This window comes from Sycon ciliatum, chromosome 1 (assembly GCF_964019385.1).
Source record: "Sycon ciliatum chromosome 1, ocSycCili1.1, whole genome shotgun sequence".
Taxonomy (NCBI): Eukaryota; Metazoa; Porifera; class Calcarea; order Leucosolenida; family Sycettidae; genus Sycon; species Sycon ciliatum.
Genome location: NC_088643.1, coordinates 57,602,379 through 57,614,129, shown reverse-complemented (window position 1 = coordinate 57,614,129; position 11,751 = coordinate 57,602,379). Strand labels below are relative to the sequence as shown.

The window sequence follows — 11,751 nt, the reverse complement described above, 5'->3', positions numbered from 1 at the left end:
GCAATATCAATGGACATGTGCAGTCTTGGCCAACTTGAGAAATCCGACCCACGAGCCGAAAGCAGCACCAAGGCTCAGGCCGTCCCTGCATCTGCGCGACTACATGCATGCATTGTCCTGCATTGCCAGCTCTGCCATGCTATACTAAACAAGCTACGGCCTGGGCATGCATATGCGTAACTGTGGTGCAACCTGTTAGTTTACAGTGCTGCAATGAAAGTAAATGTACTGTAGTTAGAAAAGGTGTAGTTTTGAGCCAAATTAAAAAAAACATGCGCTTGTAGTATAGAAGCGCTATGGTGATAAATTATTGTGAATTGGTCATGCAGACACGCATGCAAGAATGCTGTCCACTATTTTCGATAAGTCTCTATTATGTCAAAAGACTAAGAAATTCAGATATCTGATGCCGATGCCATTGTATGCTCTAGCTGCAACGTCTACTTTGAAGTAGGAACTGGGTGCACCGCCCCACAGTACAGGTCATTGATGGACATCCACCGATTCAATTCAGCCGTTGAGGGCTGCAAGCGGAATTGCTGGCTTATTATTATTTCCATCGTCGGGTGTTGTTCAACTTTGGGATGACGAATTTCAGCCACTCTTTCCTTGTAAGCATCTGATAATATAGCGTGATCGATGTTAGTACAACATCCAGGCATCGGCGACGCTGTTGCCACTGATCAACATATCCTCGACCTGCAAGCGGGATGCACAACACATACACACAATTGTGCATGTGCACAAAACATTTGCGCGCATATGTGTACAGGATCACTCACAAAACAACAACGAAATAAACTGTTCCGGTGGGGGCATGCAGTCCGGGTTTTCTCTAGATTTTCCGGTTTCAGCTACCTTAAGCTGGTGAGAAAACAGCATTATTGACAAGTCGCCATGTCTAACGCCTACTACTATCCAGTGCTGTTCACGTTGCACACTCCGAGGCTGGGAGATTTACTAACTGCTATCATGCTAATTATCTTCTCTGAATAACAGTATTCAGTAGCATGGAAATTATTATAACAGCACACGAATACACAAAGCGTTCCTTTCTCTCTCTCGCTCTCCTCGTTACCAATCTTACCTCTCTTTCACTGTTGGTGACTTCGTCCTCATCACCTTCCTCCAGCAGCTGCTCGGAGTCCTCCTCCTCACTGTCACTGAGCTCGTCTTCCTCGTCGTCTTCATCTGCACTGCTCTCCACAGGAGCATCGCCAGCCGTAGGTACTGCAACAGCCTGGGCAGGTTGATCGGGAGCACGCAATGCTGGAATGCTGGTGCTGCCTTGGTCATCATGATGATTCTCCTCTTCATCATTGCTCACTTCATTGTCAGACGTGGATACTGCTGCGCCTTCCTTTCGCAAAATCTCCTGCAGCTGCTGGCGAGCGGTCAGCGCTTCCTCTCGTGTTTTCGGAGCTCTTGAAGGTCTGCGTTGCTGTTGCTGTTGCTGTGCTGCAGTCGGTATGTGTGTATATCCCTGTGAGTGTCCCCTGGTGGCACTGGTAGCTTTAGTACCGGCGGTCGCCTTTCTCTGGCCGGCTCTCGAGCTGGCCATTGACACGTCATCGTGGGAGCGTCCCTCGGGTTCACCTCGTCCATTGTATCTATCTCTACGTGATTCAGCAGCGGATGAGTGCCGGCTGAGCTCTTGCTCACCTCGCCCTCCTCCTCTTTGCTGACTAGATCGCCTCTGGGATGATTGCCTTTGCTGGAAGACCTCGCCGTCATCTTCGCCATACTCATCATAATCATCCTCTTCTTCCCAGGGCTGCTGCACATGGCGGCTATACTGCTGTTGCTGTGCGGGATGAGCTGCCGCCTGAAAGCCGCTCTCGGTGTGACGTCTCTTCTTCTTCGGTGCCGTCTCAGCCATCTTGAGCGGCTTGTAGGCCTGTTGTCCGATGTTGGACGTGGAGACATGCCTTGGCTTTGCTTGGTGCACGCGTGAGTCATAGCGTGGCATGCCGGCTTTCGAAACGGAAGTGTTTTGTCCTATGCCAACCATACTCTGCGATGTGAAGTCTTCCGTTGGCGGAGCAGGCATCTGAGAGCCGTCCAGGGCCGTCATGCTCCAGGCCTTGGTCATCTTGGGCGCCTTCTGAACTCTGACCTTCTGCAGCCATTTGCGCGTAAGCTCCCTTGTCACCATAGCTAGCAGGTTCAGGAACTGGAGTTCGTTAATGGTGGTCTCATCCACTACTTGCAGGTCCATGAGCTGTAAACACACAACGTGGAAATTGCTAACAAGATAACTTATCAGTGATGACTGTAACAGTAGTTGAGTTAGCCAGCCAGTGATTTACTCAGTCCCTTTAGTTTCAACTTTCAGCTTTCAGCTGACTACACTGACTACACTGAGCCCCGATTGAAGCACTAGTATTGCTGCCGTGACTATCCAAACCTGTATTTGCTAGCAATGCAGAAGCAAAGAGTAGCAGTTCATGGCCTCGTTCGGCTAATGGCATGGGCTTACCAGTTTAGGATAGTGTGGACCGCTGAAGTAGTCCCTCAGCTTCTTCTCCTTCAAACCGTTCTTCAGCAAGAGTTGCTGCAGGATTGGGTAGGTCATGTCTTTTGGAATTACTCCTGGCAGCACACAGCAGCAGCAGCAAATCAGTAAATATATACATATGGCAATAATATCACTGCACGTAGCACAGTAGCTACTAACTTGTCATAGCCCTGGCTTGAAACCGTGCACCAGTCAATGCATAATACCACTGTGTATGCCGCTGAGTGCTTGGCAGGGAGTAGTAAGGTGCCGGTATTCCACGACTCCCCAGTGCCGCAGACTGCCTTCATGGGTTATGCGAGAATGTCATCATTTGAAGTGATTAGCATGGAGTGGCATCATAAGCATTGGCTTTCCACTTCATACATAGAATCATTGATACGATGATGTCATTCACATCACCTCAGTGCACCTGTATTGATTTAACACTGACTTAGCACGGCATGTGTGATCAAGTACTATGCATGCACAAATTGTACGCCAAGAATATGCTTTTAAATCTGCACTGAAGCTGTATTCAGCATCATGAATGTAGTGGCCAGGTCCTCTCCCCCCTGTCGCCCATGCTTTCCCGGCTGAGGACAGGTGCCGGTGCACTGGTAGTGCGTCTCCTGTACCCATAGCACCTTGAAGAAAAATCTGTGCAGTTCACAATTACCTTGCTGTGTTGTGTCATACTTGTTGAACTCCTGTTGTGCTCTCAGAAACTGCTTGAAGGACAGCGCTGCAACCAGGAGAAGCAAGGCCAAAGCAATCAACATCCGTTTTCTTCATTCAACCTTTTCGCACACTTACCTAGTCTACTAGTATCCTGTAAAGACCTATTTATAGTCTGTGGGGATTTCCCTAGCATAACAATAAATACAAAACTGACATCAACAACAACATTCAATAACAAAGACATGAGGGCCAAGGAACTACAAGCTATGCTATAATGTCCACTAACACCACCAGTTACGCTACAATCGGCCGATGCGATAACATTGCACGACACTGACCAACGGTATTGATGTTCTACAACTATTAAACTGGCAATCAGCTCTAGCACATCTTGGATGCACACTCCAACAGCCTTCCAGCTTGGAACATTCTAAGTTAGAAATAACATAGGTGGGGAAGGTGAGCAAAACCCGGGACAAGCACGAGCTGAAAGTCTCAGCTGTGAAGAATGTTGGCGGATGTACATGGTGTGTCGCTATGCGTCCTTGAATTGTGGTTTGGCCGTTTCGTCTGATGGTCTTACCAGTATCGTCTTCGACATACATGTATATCCGCCAACGTCCTTCACAGCTGAGACTTTCCGCTTGTGCGTGTCTTGGTTGCGCTCACCTCCCCCTCCTATCAGTATGTTATTTCTAACTTAAAACCTTCCAAGCTGGAAAGCTGTTGGAGTGCGCATCCAAGGCGTGCTAGAGCTGATTGCCAGTTGGGTGTAGAACGTCAGTACCGTTGGTCAGTGTCGTGCAATGTTATCGCATGAGCTGATTGTAAAGTAACTGGTGTTATTAGTGGGCATTATAGCGTAACTTGTAGTTCCTTCGTCCTCATTTCTTCTTATAAATTAATCCTTTGGCTCTCCACCTGAGTCTAAATAACAAAGACCCATACATTAAAGTACTGACATTTGCTCAGCCATGCATCCTGACCGCTGGTAATTTCAAAGTCATGACAAACAACATCAGTGATTCTTTCAAAACTGTTTTGTAGAAGCCATCCCCGTTACCTACACCCTAAAAGAGTAAAAAGCCGGAGCAAACAACACAGCAGCCTCACACGCATGACCCTGGCGAGTCATATGGATATTGAAGGTTGAAAATATCTACCATATACCTGTAAAATTGGCACGTGGATGCAGCATGTTGCCAGGTGATGGGATATGCGTCAAGTCCACAAAGAGAAACTGTTCGAGGCAAGAGAGAGAGAGAGAGAGAGAAAGAGGCACAATGCAAAGTTTGCTCGTGGAGGTGCAGAGCTGCCCTGTTCTTATGAGTGTTACTGTGACGTACAGCCTGAATTTCTAACGTTTCCGCAGCATCAGTATGGTACCAGTACTGTTATTATGCAGCACGCTGCTGTGTGGAGTTGAATTCAGCATACCGTCTGACACACAGATGGGAACAGGTGAGTCCAAATAAGAGAGCGTCCGGATCAGGGGAATCTTGATCAGGTAAGTCTGGATAGGAGAAGTGTGGATTAGGGAGTCCGGATCAGAGGCGTCCGGATCAGGGAAGTCCCAGGGCACTCCGGATCAGGGGAGTCCCAGGGCACTCCGGATCAAGAGAGTCCCAGGGCACTCCGGATCAAGAGAGTCCCAGGGCACTCCGGATCAAGAGAGTCCCAGTGCACTCCGGATCAAGAGAGTCCCAGGGCACTCCGGATCAAGAGAGTCCCAGGGCACTCCGGATCAAGAGAGTCCCAGGGCACTCCGGATCAGGGAGGTCCCAGGGCACTCCGGATCAGGGAGGTCCCAGGGCACTCCGGATCAGGATAGTCCCAGGGCACTCCGGATCAGGGAAGTCACAGGGCACTCCGGATCAGGGAAGTCCCAGGGCACTCCGGATCAGGATAGTCCCAGGGCACTCCGGATCAGGGAAGTCCCAGGGCACTCCGGATCAGGGGAGTCCCAGGGCACTCCGGATCAGGGAAGTCCCAGGGCACTCTGGATCAGGGGAGTCCAAGGGCACTCGGGATCAGGGGAGTCTGAATACAGTGTGTTGGTAAGGGCGTTCGAGTGCAGTGCGAGAACTGGCAGTTTTACAACATACCTTTTTATGAGAGTCAGCCGGTTTGTGGAAGAAAAGCTCCTTGAAGTGCTTATGGCAGTAGAAACCATAGCCTTGAAGAACTGCACGCTGCTTAGCACTTGTCACTTTCTTGTTGCATACAGAACATCTGCATAACAACAAACAGCAATCAGTTTTGTGTATGTATGACAATTGGATCCCAAAAAAAACAGTACAGCATCTATCAACGGCCAGTGAAAACAGCATGTGAATACTACTCGAAGGCTAATTGTTACTGGTTTATACTGGTATAAGAATGTTGTGGTAAAAAAGGAGAAGGACAACATGTTACGAGTTACGACTAACTGTCCACCAACGTAACCAGATCATATACAGTCAGCGAGTTCAACAAAATGGCACAAAGCTGACAAGGAGTACTGAGACATTCATCTTGTCAGTTTTGCGCCATTTTGTCGCACTCGCTGGCTGTATATGATCTGGTTACGTTGGTGGACAGTTAGTCATAACTCGTAACATTTTGTCCTTCTCCTTTTTTACCATAAAAATGTTGTTAATTATAATTAAAAAAAAAAAATTATACCTCATTGTGATCGGATGGGCCATTGACTCCGCTGAGGAGACCTAAAAAGGTCGGAACAGCTAGCTGTCCGGAGATTGAATCACTGTATTATAAATATTATTACATACCATTGCTCAATTTATGGACGACTTGCTTGTTATTACTGCCCCTGTTTACTATGCATATGGCCCTGAAACACTCTATATATCGACAAGAGCGCATCCGCTGAAAACAAGGCACAGCACATGCATTTGGCTGTTTGCTTTGTGCACAGGTCATACCTTGGTTTGCCATCAGTTTGCACTAGTGCCGGCTGGCTAGCAGTGTCGGCCGGGACGATGGCTGAGCTCAAACTCATCACCGACATCTTCTTCCCTAGCGGTACCATCTGCGCTCGATTGGTTGATGACGGCGGCGTATCTGCCACTGCGGCAAAGCCCTGCTGCATGGGGACGGCGCGGCCATGCCGAATCAAGAAGATCTCACCACTGTCGGCTTGGACCAGCTCGTCGCCCTTGGCTGACCGGCCCAGTTTACGGACGGAGAGCATTCGTTGACCTTTCAGGATGTACGACTCTTCGCCATTGGGGGAGCTTATGACTTCAAAGTCTGCTTCGACAGCGGTGGATTTTGCAGCGAGTCCTGTGCCGTGATCTTGTGAGTTGCTCTTCTTCATGCCCAGCGGTGGCGGGTATGCTCCTGTCGGTCCTGTCTGGGCTGGCATGGCTCCAAATGCGAACGCTGACACTCTGGGGCCTTGCCTGATATTACTGGTCGATTTGTACTTTGTAGCAATCTTCTTAGCGGTAGTAGCAGCAGCGGGAGGAGGACTACGGGTACGATGAGCATCATGCAGGTCTGATGTGGTGCGACTGCGACGTCTTCCTGAGTTCTCTCTGAACCCAGAGGCATACTCATCATTGGATGAGTAGTGAGCTGATGATGGTCTTGATTGACGACGGTGAGTACTGCTTGCACGCGATGACGAACGGTGCGTCTGGTTGAAGCTGTTCTGCCTGCTGAGAATCGACTCGGTGTCCGACTTGTACTGACGTGATGCCGAGGACGCTTTGCGCATGACTGGCCGTCCTGCGTCCTGGTCCGAGCCATACCGACTGAGGCTGCTGCTGCGGCGTTGAAGACCAGGACGTCCAGAGGTGCTGTGTCGACCGTTGCTACTGGTCCGGCTGATCCTGCCACTCTCTCGACCACCACCACCACCACTACCAGGAGATGCAACCAGTATGTCACTGCGATCGTACGAGGACTGACTTACGCTGCGTCGATGATGACCGGCTCTCGCCGAGTTGCTACCGGTGGGCGATTGCGTGTGCGATACACTGGTTCGATGCATTGGAGGTTCTTCACTGCGTTGGCGAGATGAGCTCCTGTGTCTAGTGTGATTGGCACGCTCAACCGATGGTCCTCTTCGCTGCCCTCTGGCTTCGTATTGATCCGATTCTGAAGGTTGATACCCACTGTGGTATCCAGCTCCATTGTGCCGATTTCCCCGACCGTCTTCCCCCGATTGTTTTCTCAATCTTTGCTCCTGTTGACGGTTCTTGTCCACCTGACGACGAGGCCCGCTCGACAGCTTTCTCCCATCGGCCCCCACACTGGGAATATCTTCGTCTTCGTCGCTGTAGGCACTACCTGTTTTACTGGGACGATCGCGTTTCTTTTTCAACTGACGATTTCGCTGTTGTTGCTGCTGCTGCGGTGGTCTGGATAAGTCGTCGTTGGCACCAGGAGGTGCAGCAATGCGCCGGACAGTGCCATCGTCGAGTACGTTGAAGTACAGGGCAGGACAGAACGGCCGCCCGTTCGCCAGTACCTGCACCTGGTGAACACCTTCCTGGAACGGCTGGAATTTGATGTTGACCTGCTCGTTGCGCGGTCTCGCCACGCCAGGTATGATCTCCTGGTCTGGAGTGGTTACCTCGACGCTCCATTCAAGGCGGTCGTACTGCTCAACTGCATCCTGCGGGAACTTCAGGGGAAACTTGACCTCTTGCCAGTCGGGTTCTCGCTGGACATCCGATTCATCCTCCGAGTAACTTGTCCAACTGTAGCGACGATTCATTTTCCCCGAAACGCAATCATCAAACTGATGTCGACACCAATGTTGCCGAAATCGGCGTAACTGCCTGCAGCTCTGCTATCAGCGCCCTTCCAGTACTGGCAGACTACTGGTCGGACAGAGAATCCTGTGCATTTGACCCAACCCAATTATCAGAAGACGGGATGGCAATGATTATCTTGCCCTTCTTGGGCTATTCCTCGTTTACGATGACGCGGGGTCGCAGCTAGCACAGCATGCAAACCACCAGAAGCGGACAAGAGATTTCGGAAGCCACGAATTAGAAGAGCGCCTCCATAAAACAGACCGGTACGCGGAAGATACTGCTCTACAAATAGATTCACCTATCTAACATTACTTTGAAGGTCTCGGCTTCTTTCAGCTTGTCGCGAGGCTGACCTCGAAATGGAGTTCGCTCTGCTACTGTACTGGAGGATTTTTCCAATTACGTCTCTCAGGTCTCCTTCCTTCTAGGCCCTCTCGCGTTTGACAGGATAATGGGCAATGCGCGATGAAGCGATTGAAGGCTCTCTCACGGGTGTCAACCAACAAAGTAACAAGTAGTTGACAGCTGGTAGTGCTAGTGGTAGTGGCACGCCTCGCCAGATACAGTACACTGCTCCCACTCTAGCTCTGCCCTACACCGGTCTACTACAGTCTACAGGGATTCGTGACAACCTACACCTACTGAGTCCAGATATCATGTAGATCCACCAGTGATTAGGTAGTACAAGTAGTAAAAATAGCAAGGGCATATTCTACTCCCTTGGTATTTTTCTACTCCCTGCTACATAATAATACAATGTCATGGACCGGTACTCTGTAACTCACGGAGAGTTGTGGTAGTTGTGGTCTACATTGCCTTGGCTGATACTAATGGCGGCAGAAACATCGGCAGAATTTGGTACTTTCTGTGGAATAGAATGTTTCATGCATGTTTGGTATGTGGATAAAGAAATGGAGCAGAATTCAAGGAAATGCCTGCCACAACTAGGTTTGTATGATTCTGCCAATTAATTTCAGTGCTTTTCGAGCAAAATCTGCCGAGGGCTAGTGATGGGCTCGTGATTGTCCTCCAATTTATTATTATTATTATATATTTGAGGATTTCCCAAAGACGTAGTCTAAATTGAAGGGAGTTCCATTATAATGGGAGGCTGTAGGGTTGAGATAGCAGACAGTGGAGGGCTAATAATTCGTAATGAACAGCCTAGCAAGAGAAATACAATTATGCTGAATGTTCCAGAATGGTCCTTTAATCAATGATACCTATTGCCTCGGGATATGCCTTGAAATACGAAATGTACCGAAACAGAAACACAAAAATTAATAAGAATAAGCGCAACGCACAAAGAAGGAGGACAGAGGCATGTCAGTGAGGAGTGGCATTGTGTTTGGTGTCAGAGAAGTGCGTCCTGGGGACTCCTGGTCTCATCACTGACTATCTTGATGAACGCGTCACTGGCCACGGGAAAGGTTCCGATGATGCTGAAATTGGCCCATATCAGCCCCATTTTCAAGGCAGGAGACCCCGAAACTGCTAAGAACTACCGCCGGCGCCCTATATACTTGTGTTTATGTATTATTTACTTTACTGCGCAAAGTCAAACAGGATCGTTGCCCAATAATATGATAGCGAAGGGTGGGGAGGGTGACATTACAAGTCATAATGATTATCTGTTGTAATCAAATATGTCAGCACTCAGTACGGAGGGATAAAAGAGCAGAAGAACAGCAGAAGGCTAAAAGTAGGCAAGGTGTATCACTGTTGTATAAGTATGCACTCTAATTGGGTAAGGACATACGATAAAAGCACTAGTGGTATCACAGTGTGGTGGCGAGACACTACTAGTAGTATCACGGTATAGTCGGCCAGGCATTAATCAGGGATGCATTATAGCCATACATCGCAGCAATGCGGCAGGCAATTCAGTTTAAACTTAGGGAGCCACGAGATGGTCCGCACATCTTCCGGTAGAAGGTTCCACAAAACCGCACTTGCGACCGTGGGCCGGGATTTTCCGGCGCGAGTGAGGCTTTTCTGGCTGAGAAGACCTCCGGTTTGTTGGCGACGTGTTCTTCTGTCGGTTGGACGAGAGATCAGGGTAGCTAGGGAGGGGCTGATCCGTGCTCGGAGTTGCCTCCACACGAACACGAGCAGCTTACGCCATAGAGCAAGTCAGGCATGATCATGTCAGTCAGGCATGTTACACTCACTGATCCTTATGCACAGATATACAGCATTCCCTCACTAGTGGGACCATTGTTATTAGGCTAGGGCCTGTTTTGGACTTCCCACTCTAAATAAAGAATACAAACAAACAAACAATCACCGCCTGAACGAACATGCGTCGCGATTTACCGGACAGTGCTCACGGGGACCGCCACAAAGCGCCAATCTTGCCGGCAGCCTTTGCGTCCGGTTGCTTGATCCTGGAAAGGATTGTGCATAAAAGGCTCTGTGCGCTCCTGACCGAAAATAACCTTCTTCATGTCGAGCAATTCGCTTACAGACCACACCATTCGACAGAGGACGCAGTCTTGTTAGCTGTGGATCTATTATACAAAGCCGCAGATCAGCACCTGGTGCTCATTGATATGAGCAAAGCTTTCGACAAGGTCCAATCAGACCTTGCTCCACGACCTATTCGAACTTGGCGTCTCTTCTACGGGACTAGACTGGTTTGCGGACTACCTCAGCGCACGACGCCAGTGTGTGGTCACTGCAAACGGCACACGCTCAGAGGAAACAGCTTGCACGTGCGGTGTTCCCCATGAAGGCCTGCTTGGTCCAACACTATTCGCGATCTACACGAGATGTGTCGCATCAGTACAACAGTAGCTCACGGAGTCACCCGGTACGTACACTAATGTTCGCGGGCAACATCGTGCTGTACGTGAGCCACGGTAGCGCTCACACCATAACCACCACCCTTTCCACAGCTGACTGCTGTGTTGGCGGTCGCTAGGCAAATGCCTTATCCTCAACACCGGGCAGACGCAAGTGCTTGCAATCAGAGCTGGACGGCATGCACACCTCGACCTCCACATTATTTTCACTTGCACGTCTCTTGCCCAGACAAGTACATTGTACTGCTCGCTACCTCGGAGTCAGTCTGGACTAGAACCTCCCCTGCGCTGGTCACCGCAAGACACCTCTATTGTCCAATGCAAGGCTATGAAGCTGCGGATCATCCGCCAAATCCGCACTGCCTAACAGTGCGGCAGGCTATGCTGTAATACTCTGCCCTTATAATACCGGACATGCTATATGCCCACCCTCACCACATCTCCAATAAGAATATTTACGGAAAGACCAACCAAGCCCCGGAGTCGCAAACCTGTAGAGAGCGCCACCTCCTGTGGCTGAGGCACGTTGCCCGGGAGGGACCAGACGCGGCCTCTTACAAGTCACTGCAGCTATAGCTCAATACTTCGGACATCGAGAGCCACCGCACCGTGGACGACCGTCCACAAGCGATAGGTAGACAATGCCAAAGTCAAAGAACACCTCAAACTCCTGAATGTGCCGATTCAGGAATGTCTCAATCTCTCCATGAGCCCCACATGATTTGTTTATGTGGGCAATATGCGACCTAAATGAAGAGGTATTTAAAGCAGGAGCTTTCGGCCCTGTACAGATTTTTCATCAACCACCACACCATGACTGCGCTCTCCAGCCGACCTCGACACGTTGCCACAGCACACGACCAGCAAAGCGACACATTCGTTGGCACTGAATTCCTTCATACAGATTGATTTTTGATTGATTTTATTTGGATTCGCGAGACCAAACGAGCAGGAGTGCTCAATAACAGGGTAGCGAATGGTTGAGTTGTGCTATGTGACA

The 11,751-nt window shown here is 49.6% G+C and overlaps 1 protein-coding gene across 1 annotated transcript; it reads right to left on the bottom strand.

Annotated features, from left to right (window-relative positions):
* Window positions 1-181: 181 nt before the first annotated feature.
* Window positions 182-8,381, bottom strand: LOC135804535 (uncharacterized). The gene is made up of 7 exons (XM_065318424.1): window positions 6,103-8,381; window positions 5,284-5,410; window positions 4,349-4,418; window positions 3,177-3,242; window positions 2,480-2,592; window positions 1,088-2,221; window positions 182-699 (listed from the first exon to the last, which is right to left on the bottom strand). Exons 1-7 carry the CDS (start codon window positions 7,902-7,904, stop codon window positions 643-645), a joined length of 3,369 nt encoding a protein of 1,122 aa, XP_065174496.1. The 5' UTR covers window positions 7,905-8,381; the 3' UTR covers window positions 182-642.
* Window positions 8,382-11,751: the final 3,370 nt, after the last annotated feature.

What these genes read in the sequence shown, in the direction of transcription:
- LOC135804535 (XM_065318424.1), bottom strand. Translation starts at nt 7,904, where the DNA reads ATGAATCGTCGCTACAGTTGGACAAGTTACTCGGAGGATGAATCGGAT. An exon ending in TCCACGTGCCAATTTTACAG is followed by an intron (nt 3,243 to 4,348) that starts GTATATGGTAGA and finishes TCCTGGTTGCAG; the next exon opens with CGCTGTCCTTCAAGCAGTTT. An exon ending in GTATGACACAACACAGCAAG is followed by an intron (nt 2,593 to 3,176) that starts GTAATTGTGAAC and finishes GTGTGCTGCCAG; the next exon opens with GAGTAATTCCAAAAGACATG.